The sequence below is a fragment of the Lycorma delicatula genome, chromosome 2 (genome assembly GCF_047948215.1).
Source record: "Lycorma delicatula isolate Av1 chromosome 2, ASM4794821v1, whole genome shotgun sequence".
NCBI classification, from domain to species: domain Eukaryota; kingdom Metazoa; phylum Arthropoda; class Insecta; order Hemiptera; family Fulgoridae; genus Lycorma; species Lycorma delicatula.
This window is the reverse complement of record NC_134456.1, coordinates 33,469,861-33,489,533: the sequence shown is the minus strand read 5'-3', so window position 1 is coordinate 33,489,533 and position 19,673 is coordinate 33,469,861. Positions and strand designations below refer to the sequence as shown.

Below are 19,673 nucleotides of genomic sequence, written 5' to 3'. Positions count from 1 at the left end.
ATGTATGTCTTAGAGAAATTCTAGTATTTTCCCCTGATGTACAAATTGTACTAAACTGACAAGGAGATATAAAATTAAATGTGTCATTTAGTTTTTTAAGCATGGTAGAAGTGGCATTTTAGATGTTTTAAATGTAGTTTTAATTTTTTATCTACAATATAAGGCAAATCTAAGAGTACATCATCAATCAAAGGAGTAAGCAGACAAATGTTCTCAGTACACATATCTGTTTGCATTTCATGCATCTCTCATGCCTAATCCATTTGCTTTTTAAGTTCATTACCATTAATCTAGGAATAAATTTGTAGTGCAAAATTTTTAATTGTTAATGAATTATTTATAATTCCTTTACTATTATTCTACCTAATTTTTTACATTATTTAAGAAAAAAAAGATAAAATTTACCAAAAATAAACAAATGTGCTTGTAAAGTAGATTTGCAAGTATATTTTTATTTTAGTATTGTTAATCATTGATAGATAAATTTTACAGCTCATTTTTCTCACATATTGTAGAAGTACGTTGGAAAAGTATTGGTTATAAAAAAAGAAAAACTTTACTATTTCTATCTTTATGGATATTATAAAATGAATTTCAAAAAGGAAAACAATTTTTATTTTCTTTAATTATGGTTATTTGAGAATTAGAAACGGTAATTCTTAACTGAATTTCACAATTTTTTAAAATTATTATTTATAAAGATTTAAAACATTTTTTAATTTAGTTCAGTCACACATTTTTTATTAAGAATCTATCATTAAACACTTAATGCAAACTATGAATTGTCTTAGCACGGCTTTGTCATGTTACTTCTTGTTATTGAAAAACTCGCCCTATTAAATTTTATATTAATGTTCGTTTCAACATAGGCTGGGAGAAATTTTCTTAAATAATTGCTACATAATTATTTTGTATGTTTTCATTTCATCTGTTTACCTTGCATAGTAAATAGAGTGAAATGAAAACATTTTACAAGTTAAAATGTTAGAAGCCTAAAGAAGATATAGGTTAGAAAATTTAAGATGGAATGGATAGGTTAAATGTAGATGTAGTAGGAATTAGCGAGGTTCAGTGGGAAAAGAAAAATGACCTTTGGTCAGGTGATTTTAGAATAATTAACTTAGCATTAAATAAAGGGCTGGCAGGAGTAGGTTTCGTAAAGAGCAAGAAGTTAGGGAAGAGAGTAGAGTATTTCAAAAAGCATAGTGATAGAATCATTGTAATCAGAATAAAATCAAAACCTAAGCTGACAGCGATTGTTAACAATTGTAAATGCTTATGATTTGTAACAGTCATAAGACTGTTACAAATCACTGACTGACTGTAGGCATATAAGCCTACAAGTTTTCATCATGATGATGATGATGTAGTGTGTATATGAAGAAATTGACAAAGCAATTAAACACATAAAAGGGGATGAAAATTTAATAATAATTGGTGATTGGAATGCAAGCGTTGGAAAATGCAATGAAGGAAATACTGTGGGTGAATACAAGCTGGGTAAAAGAAATGAAAGAAGAGGTCGACTTATTGAGTTTTGCACAAAGTATAATTTAATAACTGTCAGCACCTAGTTTAAAAATCATAATTGGAAGAATGTACACATGGAAAAATCCAGGTGATACTGCAAGGTATCAGATAAATTATGTCTTGGTTAAGCAAAGATTTAGAAATCAATCTGTCAACTGCAAAGCATATTCAGAAGCAGACATTGATAGCGACCATAATTTATTGATTATGAAATGTAGATTGGGGTTTAAAAACCTGAAAAAAAGGTGCCAGATGACTCAGTGTAATTTAGAAAAGCTTGAGGAAGAGGAGGTAAAAAAGATTTTTAATGAGGATAACACAAGAGGTCTGAATAAAAAATATAAGGTAGAAAATGTAGTAGAAGAATGGGAGACTGTTAAAAAGGAAATTCTTAAATCAGTAGAAGTGAACTTAGGCGGAACAAAGAGAACTGATAGAAAACCTTGGATATCAGAGGATATACTGCAGCTTTTGGATGAGTGGAAAAAGTATAAGAATGCAGTAATGAAGAAGCTAAAAGGACCTATTGACAATTAAAAAATATTATAAACAGGAAGTGAAAAATTAGCAAAAGAAGAATGGATTAAAGAAAATTGTTCAGAAGTGGAAAGAGAAATGATCGATCATTGGTAAAATAGACAGAGCATACAGGAAAGTTGAGAAATATTTTGTGGTACATAAATTAAAATCTAATAATGTGTTAAATAAAGGTGGTACACTAATTTATAATATGAAAGAAAAGGTTGATGGAATATATTGAAGAGTTACATGGAGATAATGAATTAGAAACTGGTGTTATAGAGGAAAAAGAGGAAGTAGAAGAGGATGAGAAGGGAGATGCAATACTGAGATCTGAATTTAATAGAGCTTTAAAGGATTTGAATGGGAGGAAAGACTCCTGGGATAGATGGGATACCTGCAAAATTACTTCATAGTGTAGGTGAGGAAGCGATAGATAGATTATACAAACTGGTGTGTAATATTTATGAAAAAGGGGAAATTCTGTCAGACTTCAAAAAGAATGTTGTTATGATACCAAAGAAAACAGAAGCAGGTAAATATAAAGAATATAGAACAATTAGCTTAGCTACTCGTGCATCAAAAATTTTAGCTAGAATTCTGTACAGAAGAATTGAAATGAGAGTGGAAGAAGTGTTAGGAGAAGACCAATTGAGTTTCAGGAAAGTGTAGGCACAAGGGAAGCAATTTTAGCACTCAGATTAATAGTAGAAGGAAAATTAAAGAAAAACAAAACATCATACATGGTATTTATACACTTAGAAAAGGACTTGATAAAGTAGACTGGAGTAAAATGTTCAGGATGTTAAAAAATTTAGGATTCAAGTATAGATATAGAAGAACAATTGCTAACATCTACAAGAACCAAACTCCAACAGTAATAATCAGAGAGCATAAGAAAGAAGCAGTAATAAAAAAGGGAGCCAGACAAGGATGTTTCCTATCCCCGTTACTCTCTCTGTTATTACTCTCTCTATATTTGGTTTTTTCCATTTGAATTATTTATTTATCATTCACTTTCATGTTACTATTTTCAGTTAAGTTAATTCCTATTTTATACATTTCATCATTGTTTTTAACATCATTAATATGATTTAATAAGTAATAAAAAGTAATATTTATAACATTAGTGTTAGAAAAAACACTAAAGTAGAATTACAATTATGATAGTAAACATAAAAAAAATGAAATTAAACTATTAATGTGAAATATGAAAACAGGTTTCGTGCAATGTTGAGTATACTTTTTAAAAATTTCGTAGAAATAACAAAAATTATAACTCCTTTAAAATTATACAATGGATTTGTACTTCTTATAACATTTACCACTCTGTAATTATTCTATATTTTATAGAAGATTAACAGATATACAATGAGCTATATTAATATATTAATGAATTGTATTAATAGTTATACAAAAGATGGTATAATTGTTTAGATGTTATACAACATTCAAAGAATTTGGCAGTTTCAGATAAAGCTATTTGTTGCTCTCATAACAGAGCTGAAATTAACTTTTATCTCCACCAGTCATTCATTTGGACATTAAGTTTATGTTGTTTATTAATATCAATAATCCATGCCAGTGCAGTGTGGGTGTATACTAATGTTTAGCGGTTACGTTTAATTCAGTATTTACTACACATTTTTATCTCCTTTAATAGTCAGTAATATTATTTCTTCAAATAACCTTTTATCAAGTTCCAGTGATGTATATCTTTTTCAAATCAGAAAATAAAAAATAAATTTTGATAATCTTCTATAAAGTATTCTGATTTTGACTCTACATTAAATGTACCCTTTAGAAATGACGATAAACTTAAATGAAAACAAATTTTTTATTCTGGTAATTTTAAGTAAAAAAAAAATTTGTTACAAATTATGGATACAATGAATCTCTGTGCTATTCTGTGGAGGGAAATTTTACTCCAGTTATTCTTAATTTTTATCAAGTTGATGAAACATTTTTATCACTGCTGGTATTACAATTGATACTTTACTAAAAAAAGGGAAGTAAAAAGTCTATATATACTTATTAATGCTTAGTTTCTCAACCCTTAAAAAGAATGATTTGCATAATGTTCAAAAACTTTGAAAACAAAGAACAATAGTAATAAAAATTCATGAATATGTGTAATGTACCAGACAGCATCGCATGGTGTGATACCCATTAAAAAAAAATTGTATGTTATTGATGTTGCTACAGAATGAAATTGCAAGAAGAAATATTTTCATGTTATTTTACACATTGCATTATAGTAAACTTTTCATCTTTCATTTTTACAAAGTTCATTATTATGTTATTGTGTTTACTTAATTTACTGAGTTATTTTGAATTTTATTAAAAATATCCAATAAGAACTAGCTTGTTGGTAGTTAAATAAACTTAACTTTTATAAATCTTCCATTAGTCTTGTAAAAGAAAAAGTGGTCTCAAAGATTTATATTATGAATTACTTGATGGCAAAAATTGAGTTTTATATTATATTGAATGTTACTCTGTCTCCATTAATATTGTGAGCAGCAGTTTATTTGAAGAAAATCTATAGCATCACAAAGAATTATATGCAAAAACATTTTGTTGTTAGTGCAGTTTCACTGTTCCATAATTTTAAGAGGTTATATAACAAATTTTTTTAAACTTTTTGTAGGATGATTTTATTTCTCATTTAGCTATTTTTAAACATTTTCTGATGTTAAGTCTGAAAAAAATTGACACAACCATAAGCGTCGTTGAATAACTGTATTGACCTTGTTTCTGTCTATGCTGCTGTTTCACGTTGCAGCATAGTGAAGTGACTGTTCTTTTACAAGTCAAAATTGACGGGAATTTTAATAAAAACCCTGTTTTCTTTACAGTCCTTTCTATATTTAAATTAAAATTAATATAAATCTAATTAAATAAATTGTTTTGTTTTATTTAAATTAAATTATATGTATACTTTAATAAAACTGTTGAAACATATATTTTATTGAAAAAATAAATTACATTTAACATGATGCAAAATAGCAAGTTTGTTAAACAAATGTTGAAAAATTAAAAAAAACTTGATAAAATTCTGTCTTTAAATAATAATTTATAAAATGTTATTTCTTAACAAATTCACAGAACATTGAGATTGCGCCACTAGAAAGGCTGGGTACTCATTACAGATAATTTTCCATAATTCTTACAAGTTTTCATTAGTAAATTATATTTTGGTACAGTCATACAGAAAAGGTTTCCTGTATTTTATGTTTAATTTTCTTATACAAAGGATTTATAAGAAATAACTCTTCAAAGACAAGATTTTCTATGGTGCCTAAACTTATATTTTTAATGTAAGGAACAGTGAAGGATAAAATCTATAAGGAAAAACAAATATGACATTAGAAATATATAGCATACATCTGAAGCTGACACCAGCTAGGGTAGAACGGAAAAGGTGCATCAGATAAAAGAGATTGATTAAATCTATCATTTTTGTTCAGTTATTTTATAATGTGTTATTTATAAAACTTTCTCTGTTACTTTTAATGTTTACTATTAATGAGGATGAAATATTGTTTTTGGCAGTTAATAAATAAAAATACACAAATGAAGATTAATATTGTTATTCACTTATTTCATATGTACTAATGAGGATGTTTGTTTTACAGCTCGATTGAGATGTACAAAGGGTATTGGTAAATGCCCAAAAGGTTTTTCCTTAAAGCAATACAGTCGTCCAATTCTTTTGCAGGTAAACATTTTCATAATTAAATTACTGTTATTTACGATCATTGAACTTAAGCTGAATTGAGAGCTTAAAATGCCATTTCTTCTAGCCTGAAAAAATCTTTAAAATCCCTTTTCTGATAATAACATTTTTATCTCTTCTTTGTTTTCCTTTCATTTTCCATTGACAGTGGTGAACCTTTTTTTTCAAGATTATATTGTCAAAAAGTTGTCATTAAGCCCTATTAGAATTTGCCAGTTGACTTTATGTAGTCAAAGGATAATAGTACCCTTAATTGAACTCCTTATACCCAAAATATTCCAACAGCAGTATTAGTTAGTTAGTTCCCAATTTTTTATTTTGTTTGGTCAAACTGCTAAAATGTAGTCTAACCAAGCAGTATGAAATTTTAAAGCAATATTTTCTTTATAGAGTAAAAAATTGTTAATTAAAATGTTTACTGGTGTGTTTGATAGCGATTCCAACATCTGTTAACTTGAAACATTTCAAAGAAACATTGAATATTGTATTACTGTGATTAGCATTGTGCAGAGTGGAAGTCTGCAGTGACAACTGATCAGAAATAATGTTATTAGGTTATGATCATCCAGTGAAAAAAAAAATTAATAAAACAATTAAAGTATTAACTTTAATTTTATAATAAGCTGAGAGTAATTGCATTAAATACTTTGAGTATGAGCTTTTTCATTTTAAAAATGAAAGATTTCTCGGCTTTAAATTTAACGTTTATTCCAATGTTTAATGTGTTTTTGACAAGTTCTAAGAGGTGCTAAAAGAGTGGAACTATAATACATTGTCACCTAATTTCTTTTCTATTAGATTTTCTGTTCAACATTGTAAAAACTTATTAATCGGAAATTCACATTTTCTAAGAAGTTAAAAAGAAAACAAAATTTACAGTAAGTCTTAAGTTTTGCAGTTGTAGATTTCATGCAGATTGGCAGAGGTATTTGTATACCTCTGGTGTGGGTTTGGGAACTGTACTGTTGCAATACGTGAGGTGAAACACAAATGTGCTCCTGCTTGCTGAATTTGTGTGTGTGTGTCTGTCTGTCTGTCTGTCTGTCTTTCTACAGGCAGTAGAAGCATGTCAAAGTGCAATATACAACGACACTGTCATAAGAGCAATGTGATTAAAGATTGAACATTGTCTTACACTGCATAGTGATTTATTTCCTCCACATTATTTGTACTCCATCTTTACCCACTCACAAACACCAACACCCATCCAAAGGCAAATAAAATGTGATACTCTGCATCAACCAACTATGCTTACAGAACTTAAATTACTGTACATTTTAAGTGCTTTTTTGGCTAGAATTTAACATTTTATAATAGAACTTTCTAATTTTCTTGTTTTATGTGAAGATAAATGTAAAATTTAATACATTTTTCCTAGACAGTTTTACATAACTTTGTGAAATATAATTTTTAGGATTTTGAGGGCTACTGAAAATCATGCTTGGTATGACAGTATTCTAAACAGTAGACATAATTACATGATTAGTAGGTATTAAGTCTGTTATTGTAATTCACTGCTTAAATAAGGTGTTCAATTTATTTAAGTTAACTAATAAATTGTGTGTAAATAACATTTATATTGACTAAATATATTGGTAAATTTGTGTGGACAATAGATTTCCTGCTCATGACATCTTTCTACTGGTTGACTAACATTGAACTCATTTTGTAAATTCCTCACAAGATTGAACAGCAGCTGCCTCAAATTACATTAAACTTTATAAAGTTTAGTAATAGCTGGTTTGTTACAATGTGCAGGTTATCCCAGCAATTTCTGAGTGTATGTTGTACCTTAGATTTAACTAATTACATATTTAGATGATAGGTTCAAAATGTTTCTAGAAATGTCTCATTCAGTTTAAAATAGCAATCATAAAAGGGAATTTTTATGGTTTTTATTTAGGCAGCATTCATGATGGGGGATATAGCCACATCAATTTTCCTATTTTGCATTCAATAATACTAAAGCTATTTGTTTCTTATCATATATGTTGCAGTAAAAACATTTAATATAGTAGACCACACAGATATAAAATGTTTCAATTTTGCTTTAAACAAACACCATCAGAGACAATAACACTGCTTGAACAAACTTATGGAGGATCAGTAATAAGAAAATAGTGATTTCCAGTGACATAAGAATTTAATGATTTTTATTTTAGTGTTGAAGATGAGAAATATTAAGGTATTGAAAATGTTTGAAGTAATAAAAGAAAAACTGGAAAGAAAATAGAGTCAATAGTTGGGATATCAGGTAGAAGTTGCTGCAGTATTCTCTTTAAGGATCTCAACATTGCCTTTGTCAAGTCATCGATTCAAAAATGCTGTCTGCAGATTAGAAAGAAACATGCATGTCATGGGCAGAAGATCTCATCACTTGGGCTGATTAGATAAAAATTCTCTGAGCAAGACTTAACATCAAGACATGATGAGACATACTGTTTTTTTATGCAATTCACAGAAAATATGCCAGTTATCAGAGTGGAGATATCATCATCTCTGCAATCACAGAATTTTCCTTTGGATAGAAGCAAAGGAAAAGTAATGAGGGAAATTTGTTTGGCAGGATATTTTTCACCATGAATATATTCCTGATGAGCAGCAGCGAACAAGGAAATGTACATCAGTGCCCTTCGTTGTTTACAAGATACAATAAAAAGGAAGTATCCTGGAAAATGGGAAACAGAGAATTGGCTTCTTTTGCATGACATTGCACCAGCATATTGATAAATGCTTTACCCAGCATGATATCATTTAACAACTCTGGAATTTCTATCATACTCTCCTGATTTAGCACCACTGACTTTTAGTTGTTTCCTTACTTGAATAATTCTCGGAAAGGGAAAAGATACAAACAATACTGTTGATTTGATTGCTAGTGAAGAAGCTAAAGATATCCCAGAATGGTATCATGGAAGTTTCTAACCACTTTATAGATGTTGCTAAAATGTGTAGCTGCCAAAGGAAACTACTGTGAAGGAAATTTTCCTTAAATTTTTTTCATGTATGAACACATGCATGTGTATATAAACAATTAATCTAATTAAGCAGACAACAATTAGGCGTTAGCCTTTAGTTATCAGTTTCAATAGATAAATAACTATATACAGTATGTCCAAAAAAGTTCTAGAATAATTGGGACTTGTCAGGTTAAAATTACCTTTTAACTCACAAGGTAATTGATAAATAGTGTAGAATAACTCGGTAGGGATAAATCCATTTCTCAACCTAAAATGTTATTTTGGTGGGAAGGGGAGCAAGTTATAAATTTTTACTAAAATTGTGTCATTCCTAATTTAAAGGTTTTCTCATGTAGAAGCATATTGCCCATAAACACAATTTCAACCATTCAGGTGTTCAAAAAGTACAATGCTTCATTAATATTTTATTATCTTATTAATTTCATTTTAATTATGTTATAATAATTTAAAATTGTAATATTATTATTATTATTTTTTTTTTTTTTTTTTTTTTTTTTTGTCTTCAGTCATTTGACTGGTTTGATGCAGCTCTCCAAGATTCCCTATCTAGTGCTAGTCGTTTCATTTCAGTATACCCTCTACATCCTACATCCCCAACAATTTGTTTTACATACTCCAAATGTGGCCTGCCTACACAATTTTTTCCTTCTACCTGTCCTTCCAATATTAAAGTGACTATTCCAGGATGCCTTAGTATGTGGCCTATAAGTCTGTCTCTTCTTTTAACTATATTTTTCCAAATGCTTCTTTCTTCATCTATTTGCCGCAATACCTCTTCATTTGTCACTTTATCCACCCATCTGATTTTTAACATTCTCCTATAGCACCACATTTCAAAAGCTTCTAATCTTTTCTTCTCAGATACTCCGATTGTCCAAGTTTCACTTCCATATAAAGCGACACTCCAAACATACACTTTCAAAAATCTTTTCCTGACATTTAAATTAATTTTTGATGTAAACAAATTATATTTCTTACTGAAGGCTCGTTTAGCTTGTGCTATTCGGCATTTTATATCGCTCCTGCTTCGTCCATCTTTAGTAATTTTACTTCCCAAATAACAAAATTCTTCTACCTCCATAATCTTTTCTCCTCCTATTTTCACATTCAGCGGTCCATCTTTGTTATTTCTACTACATTTCATTACTTTTGTTTTGTTCTTGTTTATTTTCATGCGATAGTTCTTGCGTAGGACTTCATCTATGCCGTTCATTGTTTCTTCTAAATCCTTTTTACTCTCGGCTAGAATTACTATATCATCAGCAAATCGTAGCATCTTTATCTTTTCACCTTGTACTGTTACTCCGAATCTAAATTGTTCTTTAACATCATTAACTGCTAGTTCCATGTAAAGATTAAAAAGTAACGGAGATAGGGAACATCCTTGTCGGACTCCCTTTCTTATTAGGGCTTCTTTCTTATGTTCTTCAATTGTTATTGTTGCTGTTTGGTTCCTGTACATGTTAGCAATTGTTCTTCTATCTCTGTATTTGAACCCTAATTTTTTTAAAATACTGAACATTTTATTCCAGTCTACGTTATCAAAAGCCTTTTCTAGGTCTATAAACGCCAAGTATGTTGGTTTGTTTTTCTTTAATCTTCCTTCTACTATTAATCTGAGGCCTAAAATTGCTTCCCTTGTCCCTATACTTTTCCTGAAACCAAATTGGTCTTCTCCTAACACTTCTTCCACTCTCCTCTCAATTCTTCTGTATAAAATTCTAGTTAAGATTTTTGATGCATGACTAATTAAACTAATTGTTCTGTATTCTTCACATTTATCTGCCCCTGCTTTCTTTGGTATCATAACTATAACACTTTTTTTGAAGTCTGATGGAAATTCCCCATTTTCATAAATATTACACACCAGTTTGTATAATCTATCAATCGCTTCCTCACCTGCACTGCGCAGTAATTCTACAGGTATTCCGTCTATTCCAGGAGCCTTTCTGCCATTTAAATCTTTTAATGCTCTCTTAAATTCAGATCTCAGTATTGCTTCTCCCATTTCATCCTCTTCAACTTCCTCTTCTTCCTCTATAACACCATTTTCTAATTCATTTCCTCCATATAACTCTTCAATATATTCCACCCATCTATCGACTTTACCTTTCGTATTATATATTGGTGTACCATCTTTGTTTAACACATTATTAGATTTTAATTTATGTACCCCAAAATTTTCCTTAACTTTCTTGTATGCTCCATCTATTTTACCAATGTTCATTTCTCTTTCCACTTCTGAACACTTTTCTTTAATCCACTCTTCTTTCACCAGTTTGCACTTCCTGTTTATAGCATTTCTTAATTTCCGATAGTTCCTTTTACTTTCTTCATCACTAGCATTCTTATATTTTCTACGTTCATCCATCAGCTGCAATATATCGTCTGAAACCCAAGGTTTTCTACCGGTTCTCTTTATTCCGCCTAAGTTTGCTTCTGCTGATTTAAGAATTTCCTTTTTAACATTTTCCCATTCTTCTTCTACATTTTCTACCTTATCTTTTTTACTCAGACCTCTTGCGATGTCCTCCTCAAAAATCTTCTTTACCTCCTCTTCCTCAAGCTTCTCTAAATTCCACCGATTCATCTGACACCTTTTCTTCAGGTTTTTAAACCCCAATCTACATTTCATTATCACCAAATTATGGTCGCTATCAATGTCTGCTCCAGGGTAAGTTTTGCAGTCAACGAGTTGATTTCTAAATCTTTGCTTAACCATGATATAATCTATCTGATACCTTCCAGTATCGCCTGGCTTTTTCCAAGTGTATATTCTTCTATTATGATTTTTAAATTGGGTGTTGGCAATTACTAAATTATACTTCGTGCAAAATTCTATAAGTCGGTCCCCTCTTTCATTCCTTTTGCCCAGCCCGTATTCACCCACTATATTTCCTTCCTTGCCTTTTCCAATGCTTGCATTCCAATCTCCAACTATTATTAAATTTTCATCTCCTTTTACGTGTTTAATTGCTTCATCAATCTCTTCGTATACACACTCTACCTCATCATCATCATGGGTGCTTGTAGGCATATAGACGTTAACAATCGTTGTCGGTTTAGGTTTTGATTTTATCCTTATTACAATGATTCTATCGCTATGCGTTTTGAAATACTCCACTCTCCTCCCTATCTTCTTGTTCATCACGAAACCTACTCCTGCCTGCCCATTATTTGACGCTGAGTTAATTACTCTAAAATCACCTGACCAAAAGTCGCCTTCTTCTTCCCACCGAACCTCACTAATTCCTACTATATCCACATTTGTCCTACCCATTTCCCTTTTTAAATTTTCTAGCCTACCAACCTTTTTCAAGCTTCTAACATTCCACGCTCCGACTCGTAGAATGTTATTTTTTAATTTTCTGGTGACCCCTTCCTTAGTAGTCCCCACCCGGAGATCCGAACGGGGGACTATTTTACCTCCGGAATATTTTACCAAGGAAGGCGCCTCCATTATTGCTATGTGAAAATGCAGAGAGCCACATTTTCTTGGAAAAAAAGCAGCTGTAGTTTTCCATTGCTTTCAGCTGCGCAGTACTCAGAGGACTGAGTGATGTTGATACGGCCGTTTAAGACGTCCTGACTCACGCCCCTAACAACTACTGAAAGAGCTGCTGCCCTCTTTCAGGAATCATTCCTTAGTCTGGCTCTCAACAGATACCTCTCCGATATGGTTGCACCTTCGGTCCAGCTACTCTGTATCCCTGAGCACTCCAGCCCCCTCACCAACGGCAAGGTCTCATGATTCATAGAGGAGGAGGAGGAATTATTATTATTATCATTTATATATATATTTATGTATGTATATACGAAGTTCTACCCAAAAGTTGGGGAATTTTACCATAAAAATAAAATAGCTTACCATAACTTATAATTTCCATTGTCTCCTTCAAAGTAATCCCCTTGGACATTGATACAGTGATCCCAGCGTTTTTCCCATGATTCCATGCATCCCTGGAAGTCTGCATGTATAAGTGTTCGAAGCACGTTCTGCATTTTTTCCTGAATCTCTTCAGTTGTGTTAAAACAACAGCCTTTCAATTGTAAAATTGAATTTAATGACAATTTGAATTTAATGATTGTCTTTCCGAAAAAATTGTGCCGAATGGGTTGAGCAACAGTCATTGGCTGGCATAACAGGCTTTGATCCAGAATATATGCTTGCAACTGCAGACAACTGGAAGCTCGTTGAGGAGTTCGTGGTGACAGTTGTACGCAGCAAAGATGTAGAAGCCAGAAGAAGGGGTTAATTTAGAGACAGGTGGACAGCTCCAGCCACGAGATCTGGGATGCTCAGGTGTGCCGATTCCAATAAACGGCTGGGAACTCCAGGGGAGATTAGGAGGGGAAAAATTTAAGCCTGAGACCCGGTTCCTGGGGGAGGCACAGGAATGGCATAGTCAGATCCGGTTATCCCCCTGGGGATTAGAGGTTGGCAAGATTAAGATCCGACCAGGGGTCTGACCTGCTGTACTGAACTTGCTGCCAGTAGGTGGGGAGGCCCCTTAGAGTAAAAGGACACTCTCCTGGGCCAAGCTTTACTTAATTGTATGTCTGGCCCAGGGGAGTAGGGGATACAAAATAAAAGATAGTAGACAATTGGCTTTTTTTTGGTATATTTGAATATATGTACTGATAAAAGTTTCATGTTAGTCTTATTTTTTGAAGAAAACTAATTCATCAAATAAGGGTTGTTTATTGTTTAGAAAAGCTGTTTATATTTTTATTAGTTTTTATGAGATGAAGTAATGTTGTTTACCATATGCTATGACTTGTAATTTATTATGTTACAGCATTTTCCATTGTATCGAGAGTCAGATGCAGATTGTAATGAGCCTGATGAAGCTCCTGAAGATGAAAAGAAACAAAAGTTTAGGGAAAGGTGGGAATGTTTATCTAGAGAAGCCACGGAAATGGTGAGTAAATTTATTCCCATTGAAAAATACTTTTAATTCAGTTAAAAAAATGGGATTGACTTTTCTGGAAAGTGATTTCATGTATAACTGATAGTGTTCTGAAAAAAAGTATGATTTATACGAGGGCTATTCAGAAAGTAAGGAACGTTTCCACCTGATGCCGCCAGGCGCACGCCAATCGCGTATATATTGGTGTGCTCGTGCTCGGCACCTCAGTCAGCGTCCAGCCGTGACAACGGGAACATCTCCGCACTGCCTGTTTTTTTATTTACAAATTTGAAATGTGTGCTGCAATCTAAAATCCCGCCAGTTGTGAGGTGCGGTCTGCGATTCGTTTTTTGTTGGCAAAAAACTTAAAACCAATAGAAATTCATCGGGAACTGTGTGAAGTGTACATGAACAACATAATGAGTGAAAGTTCTGTCAGGAAGTGGTGCATTCAGTTTAAAAATGGCCGAACAAACAAACGTTCACGATAAAGAGAAGAGTGGACGTCCGAGCATTGTGACTGACGATCTGGTCTCCAAAGTTGACGAAAAGATTCATGAAAATCGCAGTTTCACAATAACTGAGCTTTCTCTATGTTTCCCACAAGTTTCATGGACTTTATTGTTTGAAATTGTTTCACAGAAGCTAGGCTACCAGAAATTTTGTGCAAGATGGGTGCGTCACTTAGTGGTTGAGATCACAGGCGGCAGAATTCTATGACACAGGAATTTCAAAGCTTGTCCACCGCTATGATAAGTGCCTGAATTTGTATGGTGATTATGTTAAAAAGTAGTATTTTAGTCCCTCTTTCACATGTATATAATAAAAAGTTTTTCTTGTACTTGGTTTTTTAAAATTCCAAAATGTTCCTTACTTTCTGAATAGCCCTCGTAATAATAGTGTTGTGCAATTGTATTAAAGCTTATTCACCTTCATTTGCTTCCTAGGATAGATACAGTCAGACTACTCTGTAAATATCTTCATTGAAAGAACATCAGTAATATATGCTTTTATTTTGATAGAATTCACTGAATTTGTGATTTGTTTTTTAATTTATGGTAATCGCTAATAGATAGGTTTTCTACCTTTCTGTCTTAAGTTGTGTCCACCTAGTAACCTAGTAAGACTATTTATTTTAATGTCATTAACTATAGGTATCTTCACATCTATTGGTATCAATCTAAAATAAATCAATCATACCAATCTTTTATATAAAAATAATAAATCGTGTAGTAGTTTGGCATCATTGGGAAAATAATAACAAATTATTTATGTTTGCTGTAAAATTTTGTGTAAATATCTAACTTAAATGGTATATTAAACACAAAGTAATATCGAAACTAATGCAGTGTAATGTTGTAATGTAGTGTATGTAATTATAGATAATTTTTTTTTTCTACTGTTGTATAAAGCAGTGCAGCATATAATGCATTGTTTCACTACAAAAAGAAAGTACATTAATCTGTTGTGTTATACTATATTTGTCCCAGTCTTTCTTATGATGTGATGCATTTAAAGCATCTGTAGTACAAGCAGGACTTGTAAGAGTTGCTTCACTCTGAGAATAATAATATTCACATATAACTACTTCCTATCGTGATTATAGTGAAGGTATAATTTTTACTACTAAATATTGCCTATATTCCACCACTGGACTTGTCATATTGATATATAACCAAATATTCTGCTTGGTGAAGTCAAACTGCTTTGTTTAAATCTGTTGATAAACAGCTGAAACATGGATTAAATTGTTAATGTGAATTGTAAAACTTGTGCAGTCTAACAATTTTAATTCTGTTTTCATTTTTCTAATTACTTGAATTAAAAATAATCACTGTTATTAGTAATAATAAAAGAAATAGTTTTCCATATGAACCTTTTTGTTTTTTTTTATCAAAAAGATGAAGTAAGTTTTCTTCTTTTTTGTTTTTGGAGGAAGCTCTGTAAAATACATCTTTGGTAGTAGTATCTGCATGCATTACATTTGCTTTTTTCAATTAAGTATTTTTTGATTTTAACAGATGGATTTTCATGTCAGTTTAGCTTTAAAATTTTGTCTTTGGTGGGCATTCCTTTTCAACTATTATTTATTTATTTAATGCCAACAGCAAAATATATTAAATATATAATATACAAAATTTGATACAGTACAAAAATATATATATTTTAAAGAAATACAGTTTGTGAAATTTACTTAAGCTCAAAAAAAAAAGAAAAAAAAAGATATTATTTTACAATTTTATTTAACAAAATTTTGATTATTTTGGCTTCACCAGCAAAAGGTACAAAACCTTGTTCGTTAATTATGTTACAATGGGCCCTTACTTTACGCAGGGATTACGTTCTAGTGAAACCCCACGTAAATAAAGACATTACTTAAATACTATTTTTGAGATTAGGTTCTGACAAAAAAATTACTCCTGCATTACATCATAATTATACTGTTGTGCGTTTTGGGCTCGATTAGAATATTGAGAGGTTGTTGACAATTTAGTGTCTATATAGTTACAGTTTATTGGTTTAAAATCCTAAAATTACAACCAGGTAAATTAATAATAATAATGGTGATAAATACAATAATAATAATAATAAAAAACAATTAATGAACACAAATATTATTATGGTAATTGCAACCACAATAATAGTTAGGACAATAGTAGTAAATGATAATTACATGACATAAAACATAACATAATAAAAACAGTAAGCATGACAAAAAACAAACAGAAATAGATAACGTAATCAACAAAGAATAACAATCAAAGTATTATACATCAAATAGTGATAGTAATGTCAATAGTAAATAAATACAGATTACACATAAGAGTTTAAAATAAACAATTGTTTGGAATTTATTCCAGGTATATAAACAGAAAACTATTGTTCAGATCCATTAACAAAAGAAACCGCTAGTCTTAACCCTTTTCAACCACTAGTCTTATATTAACAAATTACCGTATAGTGTTCACTTCCAAATACCTTTGCTATCTACTCTAACAGTTTATGAATGAAGTTGTTGCATTATTTCTTTCACCTATACACTTATAGTTTTACTGTAACTCACAGATGGTATTTCTGGTTTACAGGAATTACTTGTGGCATCATCTTACTCGTATCAAACTGGATTCAGAACTCTCTTTGCTGGACTGATGTCTTGCACTTTCATCTTACAGATTCACACCTGTGACACTCCTCGCTGGATTGGTTCAGAGAACTCCTTGCTGATCTCTTTCTTCACATTCATCATCATCTCTTTCATTTTCACCCACTATAAATTTAAAACTTCATTATCATTAAGTTCAACATCATCTAGCACAAGCATTTAATTTTCTATCTCCTCAGCTTGTAAATCATTGAAACATCCTGGTAACTATCTTCCTATTGTGGCTATTTCTTCAGAGTGCTGTTTCAACATAGGTGAGGTTTGTTCTTCTGGTTCTTCTTCTCTATATCTGACATAGTTTTTTTGCAACATGCATTAATTAATTGTCTGGCACTGCAATTCATTTAGTGATTGTTTTATATTCACACTGCAGTCAGCAGTCATAAATGTTTTCCAAAAGTTGCTCAACGTTAAACTTTTATTTCTTTTGAAATTGATGAAAATGTCTTTAAATGTCATATGTAATAAACTTTAACTGTTTTAATTACATGCCGATCTGGAGGCTGCAACAATGGTTTTGTATTCGGTGGCTAAAAGTCTACTTTAGTATTTTATTCTGCATCTTTTAATCTCTTGGCTGGGTGTCCAGAAGTGTTACCTAATATCAGAAGAACCTTAAAAGCTAACTTTTTTGAATTTAAGTAACTCTTAACGTCTGGAATAAAAGTATTATGAAGCCAGTCCATGTAAAACTTTGCTGTTACCCATGCTAGGCTGCTAGCATGCCAGAACAATGGCAAATTTTCCTTATTTTTATTCTTCAAAGCGTTTGGATTAAAGGACTTGTAAACTAACATTTGTTTAACTAAATATCATCACTAGCATTTGAACACAACATTTTTTTTTTTGTTGATAAAAACAGATGCTAGGACATTTTCCCAACAAAGCCAGTTTCATCAGTGTTAAATACCTGTTCAGGAAGGTAACCTTTTTCTTCGATAATCTTGGTGTAACATGACAGGTAAACCCTTGCTGCTTTGAAATCCATTGATGCAGATTTGCCCTGAAGTTTTACGTTGTGCAGACTGTGACACTTTTTAAAGTTTTGGAACCAGACCATGCTGGAATTAAACAAAGAAGTAGATGAACTTGATGAAGCTTCATTATTATACAGTTGTTTTTTAAAGTTTTGGAATCAGCCCATGCTGGAATTAAATAAGGAAGCAGATTAACTTGACGGAGCTACATTATTATACAATGGTGTAGTGCCTTTTCATGAATCATTGCTGAACTTAAACAAATCCTTCTTTGTGTCTGGTCTTCAATCCATATGATTAACCCCTTCTCAAGTTCAGATTTCTTGTATACGACGTGACTCTTTTGCGCACTGTGTAGCACTTGATGCAATGTTTTGTAGAATCTTTTTTTTATTGTTCCTAATGGTTCTGACAGATTATTCATTAAAATTAAATTTCCTTACAACAGATGCTACCATTTCATTTTTACCTAAACCGTCTAAAATTCTGTTTTTTTTTTAGCCGTGTTAGAACCTTTTTATGTTTTTTATTTAATTTGGTATTACCACACATTTTAAAATTAGAAAACGATATTAAGAATTAAAACTCTCTTATACTGATATAAATACTGAATAATAAAGCAATAAGAATATGAGTTTGCATCGGCATCCCTGGTACGTTAACCCCAGTGAGGAGTTAAAATATCATACACGTAGGTGCCTACAGGATGCATTATCAAGACAGTAAACATTGCCTAGACATTGCAAACAAAATACATATATCCTTTAATATTAATGTAAATGTTGTAGCAGGGACAGAAATCCTTTTTTTGCTAATAACATTAATGAATATATCAGCTTTTGCACTATATATAATGAACTGTATACATTGTTGTACCGTGTATAAGGAAATTTTTTCAATGTGTAATAAATACTTGAAACACTATTACTTGACTGTCTGTAACCAAAATTGCATAAAATAACAGCCTACTGTATTCAATTTCAGTCCAGTCTGTCCATTATTATGCTGTACATTGATACTTGAATGTATTTGCTTCATTAGATGATAAATTTAAGTACTAATTTTTCAGTTTCTCAATTTCTAGCTTTCTGTTGAAATTTCATTTACTGCTTGTGATAATAACCACTCTGATTGTTCACCTTTAAAATAATTCTTATTTCATTCAATATATAGTGCTTTCAAGGGTATTATAATAATCAGTTGTTTATAGTTAAAAAGTATTTGCTACACCTCTTGTAGAAAGGTCTCTTGCATTGAAGTTTAGTATTGTTACTGGCTGGGTTGTAATGAATTAAGTGTTGCTGTTTATATGTGTATGTAAATTAAATCTATTTATTTTTCAGCTTCTAGATGGTCTAAAGCCTCGTGTAGTTGTAACTGGGCATACTCATCATGGATGTCATCGTTATCATGCTCAAAGTAATACACATGAATATACTGTTCCGTCTTTCAGTTGGAGGAATAAGGATAATCCTTCTTTTATTTTGGTAATGAAACCTTTTTATTAAATTAATATATACTTAATTTATTATTCTGTTTCAAACCATTATTTTTTTTTATCTATGTGACATACATCATTTGTATATGACATATATACATCGATCATCATTTGATTTAAAAAAGCTTTTAATGTTAAATTTTAGTTTAATTGTTAATAAAGATTTTCCCATAAAATATAGTTATATTGGTTATAAGATCAAATTTGCATAAAAGGTCGGTACAAAAAATGTAAGGTGATTACTAAAGGTTTTTATCTTAGGTGATTTCTTATAAAAAAATAAATAAATATCAATTTTTAGTCATCAATCATAATATACTTTAAATTAATATGTGTTTAGATTTATAATATTGTTC

The 19,673-nt window shown here is 31.1% G+C and overlaps 1 protein-coding gene across 1 annotated transcript in view; it reads left to right on the top strand.

Annotated features, from left to right (window-relative positions):
• The window catches only part of PGAP5 (Per1-like protein PGAP5), a 64,741-nt gene that overhangs the window by 36,557 nt on the left and 8,511 nt on the right, over positions 1–19,673 (top strand). The window contains exons 6-8 of the mRNA XM_075358633.1: positions 5,688–5,770; positions 13,569–13,691; positions 19,163–19,306. Of these exons, the coding sequence (XP_075214748.1) occupies positions 5,688–5,770; positions 13,569–13,691; positions 19,163–19,306 (350 nt within the window). The remainder of the gene's footprint in view (positions 1–5,687; positions 5,771–13,568; positions 13,692–19,162; positions 19,307–19,673) is intronic.